Below are 19,116 nucleotides of genomic sequence, written 5' to 3' on the forward strand. Positions count from 1 at the left end.
GACCTGAAATGAGGGCTGTATTAGTGGCAGTGCGGTAGAGGAAGGAGTCATCAGTTTGCCTTAAGTTGAGGAATGAATGCTAGATAAACTTACTAAACTACCAACTCCCTGAACTACAACAGAAATGTATTTCTCACAGTTCTGGAGGCTGAGAAGTCCCAGGTAGAGTAGCTGGCAAGGTAGGTATCATTCTGAGGCCTCCTCTCTTGACCGTTATCTCACTGTGTGCTTCCATGATCTCTTATTTATGCACACGTGGGAAGACAGAGAGACAGAGAGAGAGAGATAGAAAGAGAGAAAGAGAGAGAGAGCAAGCTTTCTGGTGTCTCTTCTTACAAGGACACTAATCCCCTAATCCCATCAGACCAGAGCCCCATCCTCATGACTTCCTCTGACCTTAATTACCTCCCAAGTACCCATCCCCAAATATTGGCACATCGGTGGTTAGAGATTCCACATAGGAATCTGAGAGGGACACAAACATTCAGTCTATAACAGCAAGAAATTGGCACATTTTATATGCTCAATAAATATTGGGTAAATGAACGCTTAGTGAGTGACAGTATGGCACCAAGGGTCACCAATGGTTCTTTGAGTTAGCAGTGACAAAAAGGAGAAAAATAAAGTGATAGCTAGAGGGAGCTGAGAGTAGACTGTGATTTAAAAAAAATAGCCTGGTAATATGCTAAAGGGAAAGGACCAGTGGTAAGGGAAAGTGTGAAGATACAAGTGAAAGAGAAAATTATTAAGAAGTGTCTCTGGGGCATGGAAGGGGTTGGGGGAGCAATCAGAATACAGAATCGAGTTGGTCCTGGGAGACCTCTCCTGTCGCCCTGTAACTGAAGAGAGTCGTAAGAATCAGTGGTTTGTGTAAAGAGAGGTAAGGAGTCAAAGGAACCCTTGATAATGGCTTTGTTTTGTCCGATAGATTGGAAGCAGGCTTATTTGATAAGAATGAGAGGAGACAGTAGGGCGAGAAATTAAAATGAGAAATGAGGCTGTGTAATAGTCACAGTGCGGAGACAGTAGACCACACATACAGGGATAGAAAGGTTGCTAGAACAAGGCTGAGAGGACATCTAAGTGTAGACAGATGTGTTTTGTTTTTTTTCCAGCTCCTCCTTGCAGTTTGACTACAGGCATGGAGAAAATAGATGATTGAACTGATCTAGGGATTTTGTCTTTAACAAAGTTGGCATGTGTAAAGAATGTAGAAACAAATGATTTAAAGTGATGCATGTAGCTAAGTCTGATTTTTTTTTTTTTTTTTTTTTTTTTTGAGACGGAGTCTAGCTCTGTCACCCAGGCTGGAGTGCAGTGGCGCAATCTCGGCTCACTGCAAGCTCCGCCTCCCGGGTTCACGCCATTCTCCTGCCTCAGCCTCTCCGAGTAGCTGGGACTACAGGCGCCCGCCACCACGCCCGGCTAATTTTTTGTATTTTTAGTAGAGACGGGGTTTCACCGTGGTCTCGATCTCCTGACCTCGTGATCCGCCCACCTCGGCCTCCCAAAGTGCTGGGATTACAAGCGTGAGCCACCGCGCTCGGCCGCTAAGTCTGATTTTTAAAAAGGTGAAAGTTAGAAAGGTTTGACGGAGTGAGCAAGACACTAGAGACGGAAGCAGAGAACAGAGTTGGAAGAATCAGTGAATGAGGAAGGAAACATCCATGGCCAAAGCTAGAGACCGGGAAGTGGAGCCTGCTCCACACTGGGCTTGAGTTCAAACTGGAAAGTTCTTGTTGGCACCCAGCGTGAAATTGTCTGTGGTCAGTTCTCTTACCCTTTATGACTCTGGTGTGATTGCCAAACAAAACATCTGTGCTGTTCTCTAGTCAAATTTATATGACCTTTGAATAAACAAAGTTATGGGAAGTGTGGAATTCCCTTTTTTAAATTCTTAAATTTTAAGAGTGTTGGATAATGTAGGGTTTTTTGGTTGCAGATTTTGTCAGTCAGAAGCTTTTTCTTTCCTTCTTTTGGTTGAGACAGGGAAGTAGAGACAGTAAATGCTATTCCGCATTGATCCTTCCAGAGAGTGACTCATAGCATAAAATTCAACCCGAAGGGAAGTCCCCTAGAACTGCTCTACCTCTGGGCAACTACTGATGACATAGGAAGACTTTCATTATTTTCCACACAAAATTTTCTGCCCTGGATGTGATTTGGGCGGGGGGGCATCTGTATCTTGAACTCACCATTCGAATGGAATACAGAATATGGCCATAGCAATGGGCTATGACACCCAGGGGCACCACCAGGCAGCCAAGAAATAAGAAAAGCACAAAAGAGGAATCGTTGGCATCCTTGGATTTCCAGTCCACAGTGCAGCCTAGTCCGTGTACGTCCAGGATGTACCTGTTCCAGCCCAGGAGAGGTGCTCCTGCCCATGCCAGTGAGTAGAGCCAGATGTAGGTAATGGCCCTCCAGGCCCAGGAAAAATTGATCACTCTGGCATGGACCACGCGAATGTAACGTTCATAGGCCAGCACGGTTAGGGTGGCAATGGAAACAATCCCTGCAAGAAGAGAAAGTGGAAAAGTATAGCATGGTGCAGGGGGAAACCAGGCATAAGAGACGTGATACATTCTCCACTGGAAATACCTTACAGAGTATCTGAGACTCTGTGCTCAGAGACTGGCTGCTCTAAAAGCCAAGAGTAATAGTGTCTTATAGTCCCAAGGAAATTCTATTGAAAACAGTTATCCATAAAAGGAACCATAGAAGGGCAGTCAGTGGCTCACGCCTGTAATCCTAACACTTTGGGAGGCTGAGGTGGGAGGATTGCTTGAGCCTAGGAGTTGGGGACCAGCCTGGACAACATGGCAAGCCGTGTCTTTACAAAAAATACAAAAATTAGCCAGATGTGGTGCCACACGCCTGTGGTCCCAGCTTCTCAGGAGGCTGAGGCAGGAGGGATGCTTGAGCCCAGAGAGGTTGAGGTTGCAGTGAGCTGAGATCGCGCCACTGCACACCAGCCTGGGCAATAGAGCCAGACCTTGTCTCAAAAAAAAAAAAAAAAAAAAAAAAAAAAAAAAAAAAAACCATAAAATGGAAAATGCCATGCAGATTTAAAAAAGATTAGACAAAAATTAAAAGCCCTAAATCAGCCCCACCCCAAAGATGCCCCTATTGTATTAGACTTTCTTCTGAAGAGAAATTCCGGAACGAGTAAGGGAGAGTCACTAGTGCAAGTGTCTCATTTAGTTCACCTTCTCTTGGCTGTCTCTGACTCAGCTATTAGAGATAAAGTCAAAAGGGGTTGCAAAAGCTCAAACTGAATGAAGTCGCAGTCAAATGATGCAGAGGACTGCCATAACCCGCCTACTACCAGCAGATGTCAGCATACAAACTGTTCACATGCAAGGATTGCTGACAAGGGTGGTGGGGGGTCTTCTGGGCTTCCGTGGTCTTCACGTATACCGCTTTTGCAACAAGTACGCTTTAATGATACTGTCTGTCTATTTCTCTGTCACCTTCAGAGAGTAAGGTACTCACTTAACAAGCACCTACTGTGTGCCAGGCACTGTGCAGTGGATGGCCAATAGTGACTAAGAGGCAGAACTCTAGATGTCTGCAGGGAATGTACGTGTATAAACACTGACAATGACCATGCAATGTGTGAATGCCACAACTGCCACACGATGGACTGGAGACACAGAAAGGGAAGCATTTGCGCACAAGGCAGAAGCACATTCCAGGAAGAGTGAAGAAATATGCAGTGGAGTGTGGAGACGTAAAAGGACACCAAGGGGTCTATAAACGATGATTCAAAGATGCCAGGGCTCACAGGAGATGGAAAGAGAAATTTAGAGAGAGCCACATTGACAAAGGCTTTTAATTTCTAGCTAACGTTTGTGTTATTTTAATTTTTTTGTTTTTTAACATTTTCCTCTATGAATAGTAAATTATAAATCTGTTACTCTCTGTCCTTTTACACAGTTAGATTCCCCTTTTCCTCCTCCTCCTTTTTCTTCAGTAGTGGATGCTCATTCTAGCAGTGGTAGAGAATTTAAAACACGATTGGAGGCCATGGAAACCAGCTTGAAGGCTACTGCAACAGCAGGCAAGACATGATGGGACCTCAACTAGGATGGCATTAAAAGGCATGAACAACAAAGTCTGGATTCCAGAAACATTTAGCAACTGGTATCAACAGAATCTATCTGCTTATCGAATGTGAGCGTGAGGGGAGAGAGGAGTTAAAAGTAACTGTGAAGTTTTTGGCTGGGCGTGGTGGCTCATACCTGTAATCTCAGCACTTTGAGAGGCCGAGGCGGGTGGATCACCTGAGGTCAGGAGTTTAAGACCAGCCTGGCCAACATGTCGAAACCCTGTCTCTACTAAAAATACAAAATATTAGCTGGGCGTGGTGGCAGAAACCTGTAATCCTGGCTACTTGGGAGGCTGAGGCAGGAAAATTGTATGAACCAGGGAGGCGGAGGTTGCCGTGAGCCGAGTTCGTGCCATTGCACTCCAGCCTAGGCAACAAGAGTGAGACTCTGATTCAAAATAAATAAATAAACAAATATATAAATAAAATAACTTGGAGGTTTCTAACCTGCCTAAGGAATAGCGAGTGATTACATGAACTGAAGTAAAAACCACAAGGTGTATGAACAGATGTGGGGAAGACAATAAAATTGTGAGCTTCCTGGAGCATAAATATTTGTTGAATCAGTGGATGCAGAGAGATTGAAAGAAAAGCAGTTCAAATGAAGAATGAGAAGTAAGAGAGAAAAGAGTGTGGGCAGCAAACAGGTTAAGAGGTCTGGAGGCAAGTCCCAGCTCCCCATGAAATAGCTCTGTAACTTTCAGCAAATCAAACAATCTCTTAGACCTTTTTGTTTTCATAAAATTGAAAATCGCTTCATATTTTAACATTTCATGATTCTGCAATTCGTAAGTATGAAATACAGAGGTGCTGGACTCAGAAAGCAATTGGCATAACATAGTTAATATTCATTTATCCCATGACAAGTTTGTTCTTCTGTGGGAGTTGGAGGGTGGGGAGCAGTATTATTCCCAGTGTCTCACACACATGGCATCCAATAAATGTTCTTTGAATTAATAAGCGAATATTTATTAAATACTCAAGTGACCGGAAGATTGGGTTTTGGAATCGAGTGGAAGAAAATACTTCAGAGAATAATGGTATAAGGCTGGGCGTGGTGGCTCACACCTATAATCCCAACACTTTGGGAGGCTGAGGTGGGCAGACCACCTGAGGTCAGGAGTTCAAGACCAGCCTGGCCAACATGGTGAAAACCCATCTCTACTAAAAATACAAAAATTAGACAGGCATGGTGGCATGCACCTGTAATCCCAGCTACTCAGAGGCTGAGACAGGAGAACTGCTTGAACCTTGGAGACAGAGGTTGCAGTAAGCCGAGATTGTGCCACTGCACTCCAGCCTGGGCGATGGAGCAAGACTCCATCAAAAGAAAGACAGACAGACAGACAGACAGACAGACAGACAGAAAGAAAGAAAGAAAGAAAGAAAGAAATACAGAGAAAGAAAGAGAAAGGAGGGAAGGAAGGAAGAAAGAAAGAAAGGGAAAGAAAGAAAGGAGAAAGAAAGAGAGAAAGGAGGGAAGGAAGGAAGGATGAAAGGAAGGAAGGAAGGAGGGAAGGGAAAACGAAAGAAAAGGAAAGAAAGTAATGATATAATAGCAAATAATAGCAAATAATGGATTTAAATTCAAATCACAGTAGTGATTATTGGGACAATGAAAGTATCAAGGTGGATGGCTTTCGTATTCAGAAGTCTACTTTTACCTTATTAAATTTTTATCTAAAAAGTGATATTATCCTTTCTTTACCTGATTATATTCCTAGAAAAAAATCTAAACACCTAAAGAAAATGGCATAAGTTGACGCTAATGAAATACTGTCGGTTTTACGTAGTTTACAAACTTTCTTATTAAGTATAATGGTATTTACTTTTATAACTGCCTTTATGTGTTAAAACATAGTTTGGCATTCAACTTTTAGTTAATTTACATTGAATATGATTTAGTCTTTCATAGGCAAGAAAACTCAGTACAAATAATTGCACTGTTGTAAATTAGTAAATTTCAATATACCTTAGAGAGGAATAAATGAGTTCTTATGGTGAAAGCAATAAGCTGGTAAAATAAGCTGGTATGAGCATATCATGTTCATATATTCATTCATTCATTTAGTCATTACTTATTGCTTGTGATGTTTCAGTCACTGTGCTAGAAAATAAATATAAAGAGGTGAGTGAAACCAACCCTCATGGCCTTAAGGTCCAGTGGGTAAGAGAGACAATAAAAAAACAAATCAAACAAGCAAATCAGTGCAGTGCTATGAAGAATAGAGAGTCCAGGGATAGAGGATAACGTGAGGCATGGTGGGAAGGACACAGAAAGGGATGCAGCCGGTATTGGCAGGGTGTCAGGAAAAGACCCATTGCACTCAGAGCTGAAGTATGAAAAATCCCAGCCTTGTGATAAGTCAGGGTGCAAGAGGTTAGTAACATTTTCCTTCTGGTTATTTTGGTCAAAGAGACTTTAACATTTACTAATATCGTTTTTGATCATGCCTGTGTCTTAGCAAGCACAGTGAGTTTCAGGTGCCTGATTTCAGTTGTTATGTACCATGACATGTTAGTACAGATCTAGCAAACCTTGTATTTCCTAAGTCCTCCCTGATAGCATGAGCATATAACTGAGTGGCAGCGTTAGTCAGACTGACTTAGTCTTCGAGGATAACCCAACTGAAATGATCTAATCTACATCTTCCTTGCAAAATATGCAGCCCTTCTCCCATCAATGCTTTATTTACTAACAAATTTTGGTCTTGAGTTGGAATTAATTGCCGTATTCTATTTGATTCCCACAACACTCCACCAGGAGGATGAGAATGAAAGGACTGTCTTACAACTACTTTAGACGTTTAACTGATGTTGAGCCTTATTAACGGAAATAAAAACTACATGGTATATGAGCAGATATGAGGAAGACAACCAAATTCTACTTCAAATGGTGCATCCATTTCCGTGAACACTAAAAAGCAATGGGAATGATGAGTGCTGCAATCTGGGTGCCGGTTATGCACCAGGTCCCATGATCATCACTCCACATATGATATGCACTCCTTTGGAAAGAAGGTCTGTGGCTCCAAGGGTTAAGGAATTGATGTCTCCACCAACAGGTGGTGGAGACAGTTTGAGAACCCAAGACTTACTCCAAATCCTGTGATTTTGTCTTAATACCACCTGCTGCCACTAGAGGGTGACTTCTACCTCTCCACAAATTCTACCAGTGGTAAAGTGATGTCTGTGCCTTTGCTGCAAAGCTGCAGATGGATCAGGTATGTGCCTATCACTGTGCTGAGTAGGTCTTTTGGAGAAACCAGAGACACGTGGTCCCTACTCTCAAGAGGACTGCAATACTGTATTTTTATATCACACACAACATTAGAGAACAATGTAAGATGATATGTGATCATATGTCAAAGTCATGGTGCCAAAACAAACCAGAAAAAGTAAAATCCCAGTGGACTGCTGGCTTCATTCAGAGATAAAGCTTAAGTTGGGTCATAAAAGATGGAATAGGTGTTAAGGAACAGAAAGGAATGAAATGGGCATTTCTAGCTGAAGCCTCCTTGAATTATTGCAAGAGTGCCTTGGACTCTGGGTGTGGAGCCAGGATCAAGAGGTGGTAAGGTCAGTCACTACAGAGGATGGCACAAAGCTGATCTGCCTTCCATGGCTGTCCATGGTCCACAGCAGGGATATTCCATCTTTTTCTTACTGTTTTCCCTAATAGAATTTTGAAAAACTATGTATACAACCATATTTAAACTGTGACATCTACATTTTTTGTCTTAAGTTTAAAGAATTGTGTAATATAAACATTTCAAAATTGGAAACATTGGAAAGGGCTTATGTACCCCCCAACGGTTTTGAAGACATCAGTCTGTAAAATCAAATCTCGTTGGCATATCATTAGGCTTTGCCTAAGCTTGCTGAATTGGGATACAGACCATGCCCAGGCTGCAAACTGCCCGGCATGTTCACTCAGAGCTGGCAGCTTTGATATTGCTGTTCCTTCTGCCTGAATTGCTGCCAAAGATTTCACAGTCTGGAGAAGACAGATGTGTAAACAAATAATTACAGGAATGTGATAAGAGTTAAACAAAGCTGTGTCGGGGAGAATGCAATGGAGGAAGTACTTATCTCTGCCTGGGGAAACACTGGGGAAGGTTTTAAGGGAAAGCAACATTTGAATTGATGAACGGGAGAATTTTATTAAGTTGACAAGAGTGAGGATATTTCAAGGCCAAGGATATAGTATGTATAAAAGCACAGAAGTGAAAATATATATTTAAATGTCTACTCTGTGCATCAGTTTGAGTCAAATAGTTCTTTCTGATATAACTTAATGATTATACACTCATTTGCAATATTTATCAACAAACATATGTCATACACATAGTGTGTCAGGCACTGTGCTAGGCAATAAGAAAAAAAGATGAATTATAAACAGAGAAGTAAACTACTATAAAACAATGTGATAAATTCAATAATAGAGAAATGCGTTTGAGGCCAAAAGCCCTGTATTCAATTCCAGTTTTCTCCATATTACCTAATGAATAAGTCATCTGACTTCAGATCAATTTCATTTTTTTTCACATAATTACTATGTGACCATGGGAAAATTAACATCCCAGAATCTCAATTTGCTCACCAGTAAAATTAAGATAATCGTACCAAAATGCTCTCTCATCGTGTGGGTGTGTGGGTGTGTGGGTGTATTAAATGAGAATATAAATATGTTTAGTGAAGTGGCAATGCATAAGGTATTATTATTACTGAATAGTTGAATATCTGGGAGCAAAATTGCTTTAAGTAGTAGAAAGTGGGTGGAAGGCATGGGAGTGGACAGGGCTCTGAGGTTAAATATCAATACAACTCTGGAGCTTAAATATTAATACAAGGTGTGTCTATCAATGTACAACTACCCAATAATACAGTTATTTTCTCACTTTGGCCACTAGATGGCCACATTGAATAGCTTATTTACAGTTTAAGTCTCTAGACTGGGGTAAGCAAGTTCACACTAAACAGAAGAGCGTGCTTCAAAAAAGGCCATGACCCAGACCTGTCAATCCTTATCTGTTGTATAAAAAGGTTAATATGACAAAACCCATGTCTTCAAGGAGCACACAATCCAGAGAAGGAGGTAGAACGAGAAACTCTGCCTATAGTGGGAGGAAGAATACCCAACTCATGAGATTTTCTGTGGGAAGCAGGTACCACCTGAGTGAGTCTTAAAGATAAAGCACACTTTAACGAGGCCAAAAAAAAAAAAAAAAAATGATGGGGAAGTGACAGCCAATCCTCTTATCCTATTCCAGGAAGAGAAAACAGCTTGTGTAAATACATGGAGATCTGACAGAGCTTGCACCATTTGGGTGCCTGCAAATAATTCAAAATGGTAGGACGGAGTTCTAAACAGAGAATGAAAAGACTAAGGACTCTCCTAGGAAAACCTTTAAATGCCATGCGTGGAGCTTGGAACGTGTCCCGAGGGCTCTGAGGAGCCATTAAGCTGTTTTTGTTCACTTCCATTACTATACAATTCTAGAGAATTTTATTTTCTTTTGATTTTGCTTTTGGAGGTTTTCCTTATGGGAAGTTCCCTTGGGCTGCAATGAGGAAAATAGATTGTGAGCCAAGCCTGGATCTAGGGAAACCTAGTGGAGAAATATGGTTACTGTGATAAGGAATGAAATTGATGCAGTGGCACTAGGGAAGGAGAGACGAGGAAAGTCCACCATATTTAAGGAAGTTAATCTTTGTTGGCTGTGGGAATGAATGAAGAAGAATCAAAGGAAGTCTTGGGTTACTGGTTTGTTATAATTAATAGCTGATGTTGCATTGACTTAGAAAAGAAATGGGAGAGAAGTAAATTTGGAAGAGAAGATGATTGGGGATAACTTATGTCATCATAGATTCTCTGGATCATTTTGAACAATATCTGGATGGACTGTGTTTCAAATTCTCTACCTATAAAATGGGGCAACTGTAAATACCTGTCTTGTGGTCTTCAGAGTTGGCTGGGTGGATGAGCACACAGTAAAATCTTCCAAACTAAGTGGATGCATTTTTCTCAAATTAATGAAAATTTTGCTCATTCAAAAATATATCGATTTGTAGAAATTTTAAAAGATGCAGTTTAACTATTTTTGTTCACAGATAGTAAAACTCTATGAAGAATGCTTAATAAAGATACTACTTTACTAAGTAGTGGTCTTTATGAAATCATCACTAGAAGATCTATAAAATTAATCAAGGAAAAAAGGACAAGGGGAATGTAAAATAAACCAAGCCTGTGGTACATTCAGCATGGATTATGAGGTCAGCTTGCTCTCTGACCTGCTTCCTTATAGCTGTTTGCCTCTTGTCCCAGAATCACGTAGACCCTGTGACAAAATTATAGTTCCCCTTAACTGCTCTATGGATAACAGCTTGAACATTATATAATGTTAAGTTTTCCATTTGAGATATTCTTTCAGGTCCTACGTACCAGTGAAACTACTGACATCAGCTTGCCTGAAGGATCCCACGAGAAGCTGACTCACCAAAGAATGCAGTTTCCACGTCCTGATGATTTCATCCCCCAAAACCCAACCAATCAATGACCCCAATTTCCCATCCTCTTTCTCCTCATGGTCCCCTTAAAAATCCCAGCCCAGAACTCCTCAGGGAGATGAATTTTAGGGTCTCCTCCCATTTCCTCGCTCAGCGCCCACTCAATCATGGCTGTTACCATGCAGCGGGCATACCATCCTGTTGCTCCTATAATATCTACTCATATTAAACAATATTAAAGAAAACCAGTATATTTAATATGCCTGAAAAAGTTTGTTCTTTTAAGCAAGTAACCAATGCTTCTTTGAAATCTTGTTTATGTTGCTTATTTGTTGAGAAAGTTTCCTTCCTCCTTTTTATTTAATTAACAATAGTAATTTCAGCCCACTAACACTTATAGAGAGTACTTACTATGAGTCAGGGACTGTTCTAAGCAGTTTACCTGTGTTATCTTATTTAATCTTCATAATAACTCTGTGAGACATGTGGAAATTATAATTACGATTCCCATTTTACAGATGAAGAAACTGAGGCAATAATGGTTTAGTCATTTGCCAAGGTCACAAGCTAAAAAATAAAAGAGCTAAGACTCGAATCACACAGTCTGCTTCCAAAGTCCATGCTGTGCTATACTTGTTTTCTAACTCTTCTTTGAGAATTATCAAAAATTTTAAATTAGTGATGTAGAGTCTCTACAGAAAGCATATTTAATCCATTGCCTGCTACATCTGTTCTGTAACCATGTCTACCTTTGATATCAGCAGAAGTCATTTTTTTAAACTCAATATTCTTAAATTGAAGAATTTTAGAGAAAATGAAAGACTACCTTCATTTGAATAATATCTCTCAGCTGTTAGAACGAGTGATTTCCATTTGACCAATAAAAGCAGTTTGCTAGAACAACCAAAGTGGTGGTTGGTTTTTATTATATATGTTTTCCACATCAGGATGTGGAAACCCCATTCTATTACATTTTTCATGTTCAGTAGTCTTCATATTTCGTGCACAATGACTCAGTTTCAAAGGAAACCCAGCACAACATCAAAGTTAAAACCCTTTCCATGGGTTAAAAAATTAAGATTTCGGGTCCAGTGTGGTGGCTCATGCCTGTAATCCCAGCACTTTGGGAGGCCAAGGCAGGCAGATCACCTGAGGTCAGGAGTTTGAGACCAGCCTGGCTAACATGGTGAAACCCTGTTTCTACTAAAAATATAAAAATTAGCTGGGCTTGGTGGTGCGCACCTGTAGTCCCAGCTACTTGGGAGGCTGAAGCAGGAGAATCGCTAGAATCCATGAGGTGGAGGTTGCAGTCAGCCAAGATCATGCCAATGCACTCCAGCCTGGGTGACAGAGTGAGACTCCATCTCCAAATTAAAAAAAAGAAAAAAATTATGATTTCAGGTAATCAACTTATATAGAAATTTATTTCTGACCATTGTGTGTCATAGCTACCCAAATCTTGCAGTGCATTTAAAACTGAGAGCCCCCTTAAGAGAGCGCCAGTGAACTACCAGAAGGGAACGATTGAATGAGGCAGGCCACATGCTGTGGTCTGTGGCTAGCTGCTCACAGTTTAAGATGCTGCACTGTTGTTTCCATTGTGTTCACTCATGCTATCCTTCACTGGTATTTCACATGCATTGCATGTTTTCTATTAAATTTAGTGACTTTTTTAAAAATAGGATACACGGGGCAAATAGTTGACATAGTTGTTAAAACATACGGACATTTTTCGCCGTGAGCATCTCCTCCTAGGCTACGTTGGGCCCCTGTGCAGTAGCTTGGAAATCGTGCCAGGCTTATCTCCCCTCTGTTATCTTTGGTTCCTTTAATATCAGCTCCCCTTGTTCTCTGACCATTCTGGCTTCAAGCTTGGCTTCTTTTCTGCCTATAGTCCCATTTGGACAGATATCCTAGCCTTAGACTCTTTGACTTGCCTCTGATTTGACAAAGTTTTAGGCGTTCGTTTCCCCCAAGTAATTGCTTAAACTCCACACACCATAACGAAGGAAAAGGAGTGCCCTATCTCGGAATAGGACCTCACTAGAACTTTTTCCACACTTATGCCTCTGCTCATCAGGAAAGGATATTGAACAAGATGGTTAACAATGAAAAAAGGACCATTACACTAAGAGACCCAAGAAATATCCAGTATGACCAGAGTCTATGGGCTGAGTGGGAAAAAACAGTCTGAATATAAAGTAACTTCTCTGTGGAATTAATTAAGGTTCAGAAGAGTAACAAACATAAGCACAGTGGGGCCAAAGTCTAAACAACAACAACAACAACAACAACAAAACAGTTGGATGAAAGCACTTAACAGGAACTGAGAATTCTAAATTCTAATCCTAAATCAACTGCACTCATAGAATAAAAGTGTGAAGTGTGGTACCACAGATAAAATGGGAGGCATACGTTTTGTTTCCAACACTTAAAATTATTTCGTGAACACAGCAATCTAGGTTTTATGATAACTTACCACAGTATGCTCAAAAAAACTGCATCAGACTCTGATCCACTTTAGAAACACATTGTTTTGCTCAGTTTTCCCATTCCTCTCTCCCCTATCTCCTATTGCTTTTAAGGCCAACAGAAAGCCTTTCTTGGGAAACATTTCTAAATTCATTTCTGTGCCTCATACCATTCCCACTATTCTAGTGCAAGTTCATATTCCATAAATGATTGCTGTCAGCCATCTATGACTAAATTTCTTTTGTTTGTACAGCCTTTGTCATCCTCCTGGGGACCACATACCAGATTAATCATTGACTGGACTCTATTTATGTGCCATCCCAGATCTCCGTGACCTCACTCACAAGCTCCTACTCCCAACTGTGTGCCCTATTTGCCTTGCTTCCCGGCAGCGGTGGCTCTATGACTATAGTTACAAAGCTTCAGTTGCTGCCACTGTCACCACCAGTGCATACCTGCATGCAGATAGTGCCTTGCTGCACTGGACCCATGGAGGCTCTGGCTTCCCTAGTGGCTGCCTGAAGCTGGCTGATCCAACCTAGAGGGAAAGGGACATTAACACCTCATGGAGCAGAGTGGGACCAACGGTCAGGAGACAGGAAGAAGCCAGAGATTAGACTGCTTGCACTCTCCTCGCATCCCGTGGGTTGTTTCAAGCTGCATTAGTATCAGGTAGTCTCTCTGAAGATGCCCTGCAAGACCCAGTGACCTTCTGTGGCCAGCTCGATGGTACATCCTCTCTCTAAGATTTGGCCTCCTCCTTTCCCTGCCTCTTCCTCTATTCCCTTACTTTTGATTCCCTGGGATTATGCTTCCCAATAAAGCATTAGCATATATGCTTTGCCTTAGGCTTTATATGCAGGGAACGTGTGCTAAGATAATCATCTTATTACTTTCACAAAGCCCTTTCTAGAATAATGACCTGCAAAGCTCCCTTCGCGTAGCATGCTGGCTATTAAGAAACTATGTATTTCTTGCACTACCTAGTCAACCTTCTCTTTCACCATTTATAACTTCCTTAGTGCATACCTCACTCTGTCCATCCACAACACAAACAGACCATCTTCATGGCTGCTATTTCCTACTTACTATATTTTGGTACAGTTCTGTGTACTTATGTCTTACTTCTCCAATTAAATTGTAAACTTAAGTATGTCTTTGTATTTTGACATCATTTTGGCACCGAGAATAGTACAAGGGATTATTATGTATTTGTTGCTGATAAAAGTTATATACACATGACCATGTTTCTTCCCAAATAACAAGGAAAAATCCTGGAGTAAACATGGTCATCCCTGTAATTAACCAAACACTCAGGTGAAACGTTGCTTAGAAATAGCCACAGTGACATTTCAATGAAAAAATTTTTTTTTCCTCAGGGAACTAGCAATACACAAGTTAGAAGAACGTAAAACAAGGCCAACTCCCTGCTATTTTACCTAAAGGATCACTTTTTCAACTCAAAATATGATTTGACAGTCCTTACATGATAATTTTTGGCTATTAAAAAATCTATAAAATATTCATTTTTATGACTGTTGCAAAGTCAAATGACAATCCTGTTAGATTTATCATCTCTTATTCTCTAATCAAAATAATACATTATAATAACTTTATTTCATATGATATTTTATAATTTTCAAAGTACTTTTTAATGTATTTTTCTAATTAGATCTTTCCAGACATGTCAGTCAGGAAAGTCTCATCGTCCCCATTTGATGAGTGTGAAAAAGGGGCTGATATCTGTGACTAGCCTAAGGTCACAAGACTAGGAAGGTTCTGTTTGAATGTGAACCCAGACCTTCTGACTGCTAGTGTGGAGCTCTATTTGGATTTTCCCCAAAAAGATTACACAAAGCAAGTTGTTTCTCAGCAATGGTGAAGCTTGAGGTCTTTTTAATTCTATGAAAACATTCAACACATGAATAAATTATAGAATAGCTCTGTGACCTGCGATGATGAGTCTAGTTTCTAAGTGTTCCTTCCTAGATTATTAACCTGACAGCAAATGAAAAAAATCTGGCATCCCAGAAGAGCAAATGAAAAATATGAGGAATCTCAGAGGCACTGAATTAAATCTTCATTCCATCACTTATAATTTACAAAGCTCTCAAGGGAGCTCAGGGTTTAGGTTTTAGAGCAGGTGATAACAACACTGATCCCATTTAAGTCATTTTCTATTACCCTGCTGCTGATGCAAATGGAGAGCACAGAAACACAGAGGGCAAGTGCGACTCTTCTCTCAAGAATGACTATCACACGCTCCACTATAATTGTGTGTGAGTAATTAATCAACCAGAAAATGTGATATGATACCTCAGGACCATATGAGGAGAATGAGAGAAGAAGCTTGTCATATATAACGTGTTAAGGAAACACATAATTGCTATATAGCCTGTGCAGTTCTATACTTGGGCAAAATGCTTTAAGTTGAAAACAAACTTGTGAGGTGGAGGCGTTGGAGTATAAAGCAAAACCCATATTGGTGACCAGTGTGGAACAATTTGGACAGGCAAGAAAAATCTCATTTCCTTAGAAGTCTTAGTCATCCTGATCTGAGAATGTCAAGTAACGAAGAACTAAAAAAAAATAAAAATAAAAAGAAGAAGGTGGGAGAAGGAAACTTTACAAATATGAGATATTTTCCCCAAGACCACAAAGTAGGTGTTAGAACAAGGCTAGTTCCCAGACCCATTCACATTCTACTATTTCAAGCTTCTCTTCCACACTGTCAAATTGGGGTTAACATGAATTTAACTCATCTCTTTGATGTTCAATTTAACACCTTCTGGATCAGAGCAGCATGTCTCTTTCCCTTAATAAGAATGCTGTTTCCAAATGCCAGCTTTTGAAATAGCTACATACAAAACTCCTGAGGAGACAGTTTAAAACGCTGATTCCAAGGCTCTGCCCTTGAAAATACTTGATCCAGTAGGCCTGGGACAGAACCTGAATATCTGTAAGTTTAAAAGTTACCACTGATGATTCTGACTGACTTTCAGAATGATGGGTCAAGATTAAAATCCGATTTCCTTTAATATAATCTCTATGACTATTTGCTCATTTCCCAGGTTTTCCTCAATTCCCATCACTGGTGCAGGAGCACAAGAAACCACTCCAGATGCCTCTGAAGCCTTCAGTCTCAATCCCACACCAAGAGGTGCAGCGCAGGGGGGTGGCCCTCTCTCCTGTCTCTGACGGATTCCGCAGCCAGCCCATTTCTGGTCTGTGCTGACCTCCATCGTTTTCAGCAAAGCAACAACACCATCATTCTGTCTCTTTGTCCAGGGAGCAGCACAGAATTGGGAATATATTTAAGGACCTTAATGTTCTATGACAGTTACGTTCAATGAGAAGACTTTCATGTATATGCTAGAGTTTCAGTGGTTTAAGGCTTTCTTCTTTTCTCATTCTATCATTTTTTTTGCATACCCACTTTTGTATTTATTTATTTTTGCCTATTTCATCTTATCTAAGAATTCTTCTACATCTTTAAGAAATAGAGAATAAAGAGATATGCCTCAAGCCTCCAGTGGGCAGGCTAGTTTATATATATATATTTCAGATATAATTAAGGATCACTCCAGGCAAGGAAACAGTACATACTTACAATTCAGTGCTATGGTGCCTTTTATGTGTGAAATCCTTCATTCTTCACAGATCTTTCTACATCAACACTCCTTTATCCTTTGGAACTTAAGAACTTTCAGGAAAACCTTCTGGTTGTTTCATACTGGGCTCTAAAACTTGCTTGCCTTTGTCCCTATCTGCTGCTCAGTGGCTGCATATTAGGAATTTGGAAATTGCCCCAACATAAGAACTGAACCATTCATTTGCGTTAACATTTCACAAAACGGTACTGCACGGGACACCAAAGGCAATGTTGTGCACAAGGCTCCCTAGTTGAGAGAGTCAGTACGGATGTCCAGGTACCAGGCTGAGCCAGCCCTGATGAAAGGGCATCTTCTCTAGCTTATATAGGCAGCTCTGATTTTTGTACTTTACTCATTTCTAGCTTTTATTCCTCTTTACCTATCTCCTTGTCTTTTGCAATTCTGCTGCTTCTTATAGTCCAATAAGCTATAATAATGCCATATTTTATAGAACCTAACACAGCATATCATAAAATGGCTGAAAGTGATGTCATATGAAAAGCTCTTAAAAATCTAACTAAATGCCCCTGAGGTTTACCCTGGCCTCACCAGTTCCCTAGACTGCAGATCCATCACAAAGTGAGAAGCTTGTTGGGGAGACATGGGCAGTTTCATCATGAAACAGACTGATGTTACTTCTTAGGGAATTCTCTCACTTTATGGAGAGCAGAAGCCTGGCTGTACAAGAAACTTGCGGCATATTCTAAGGAAATCAGATAAAATTGTTCCAGGACAAATCACAGCCTAACAGCAGACAGTCACCAGGCTGGCATGTCTAATCTTCTTTAAATATTTGAGTGGCTCTAACGTATAGGGCCCTGAGCTTAGTTCTGGAGAAGCAAAGTCATAAAATATGGTCCTTGATGTAAAGGGGAAAACGCAATATGAAAGAACAAACTAAAATACAAAATTGCGTATTTGAAATGTCAAATGAGACATACAGATGTTAAGTGCCAGAAGAGCCCAGACAGGGGAAAGTTCACCAAGTACTGGAGAATACGGGGCGGGGCAGGGTAGCGGGGGGGTGTTAAATAAAGGGGTGGGACTGAGGGAAGTTGAAAATAATCAATCGGAAAATTTGCCCAGCATGTACATGCCTAGCAATTTCAGGTTTAATTATAAACCCTAGAGCAGCATGGTTCAGTAGAAATATAATGTGAGCCACAAACATTTTTTAAATTTTTAAAAGGTAAAAAGAAACAGATGCAATTAACTTTAATAACATATTTTATTTTACCCAACTGGTATGGACTGGATGTTTGTGGCCCCCCAAATGCATGTGCTGAAACCCTAACCCTCAAAGTGATGGTATGAGATGACATCTTTGGAAGGTGATTAGGCCATGAAGGCAGAGCCCTCATGAATCAAATTAGTGCTGTTATAAGAGGCCACAGAGCTAACTCTAGTTCTCTTTCTGCCATGTGAGGATAACACAAGTAAGCACACTAACCTGGAAGAGGGCCCTCACCAGAACCCAACCATGCTGGTACCCTGATCTCAGACTTACAACCTCCAGAACTGTGAAATATAAATTTCTGTGTTTACAAGCCACCCACTTTAGGGTATTTTGTTATAGCAGCTTGGACTAAGACATTAATATATGCAAAATATTATTTCGATTTGTAATCAATATAAAATTATTGAGATATTTTATATTTTTCTCATATGAAGTCTTGGAAATATAATTAATATTTTACACTTACATCTCGGTATAAACTAGCTACATTTCAAGAGCTCAAGAGACATATGTGACTAGTAGTTATCATATTAGACAGCATGACCCTAGAGAAACTCTGTGCATATTGGGCAGGAAGAAATGTGTATAAAGATATACTCTGAAGCATTGTTTATTATATTATAGTGAAAAACAGGAAATGGACCTTCATCACAAGGGAAAAATGTGTAAATAAACTGTGAACAAAAGTATGGAAGCACTGCTTGGATTCACCTTAAATCCATGTTGGTGACCTCTGGGGGAAGGAGGTAAAATGGAATGGAGGAAATACATAGGTGTGAATTTTATCTGCAATATTTTAATTCTTTAGATTAAAACAAATATAGAAATACCAGTCTTTGCTCAATGGATAATAGATACATGGACCCTTATTGTATTATTCTTTGCATTTTTCTGTATTTAAAAGCTTTTAAGTAAATTACAAAATAAAATTCACTGAGGATATGGAGGTGCAAGTAGTAGACAATCAGAAGACGGGCTCTTTGAAGAAAGAATACAGACAGTCATAAGGGACAACGGGATGGTGACTCAGCTTGTCAACTGATGGGAATGATCCAGAAAGGAGAGTTAAGGCTGTGAACGAGAGGTGACAGCTAAAGTTTGATATTCCCTGCACATCTGTGTGACAAATGTGA

At 40.3% G+C, this 19,116-nt stretch overlaps 1 protein-coding gene across 2 annotated transcripts in view; it reads right to left on the reverse strand.

Annotated features, from left to right (window-relative positions):
• OPN3 (opsin 3) overlaps nt 1-19,116 on the reverse strand; it is a 46,550-nt gene that overhangs the window by 8,733 nt on the left and 18,701 nt on the right. Inside the window, exon 2 of one of the 2 annotated variants that reach the window (XM_055235211.2) lies at nt 2,196-2,515. In XM_055235211.2, the coding sequence (XP_055091186.1) occupies nt 2,196-2,515 (320 nt within the window). Of the gene's footprint in view, nt 1-2,195; nt 2,516-13,548; nt 13,632-19,116 lie in introns of both variants that reach the window. The other variant, XM_063613548.1, reaches the window with a different exon arrangement.

Source organism: Symphalangus syndactylus, chromosome 19 (genome assembly GCF_028878055.3).
Source record: "Symphalangus syndactylus isolate Jambi chromosome 19, NHGRI_mSymSyn1-v2.1_pri, whole genome shotgun sequence".
Lineage (NCBI taxonomy): Eukaryota > Metazoa > Chordata > Mammalia > Primates > Hylobatidae > Symphalangus > Symphalangus syndactylus.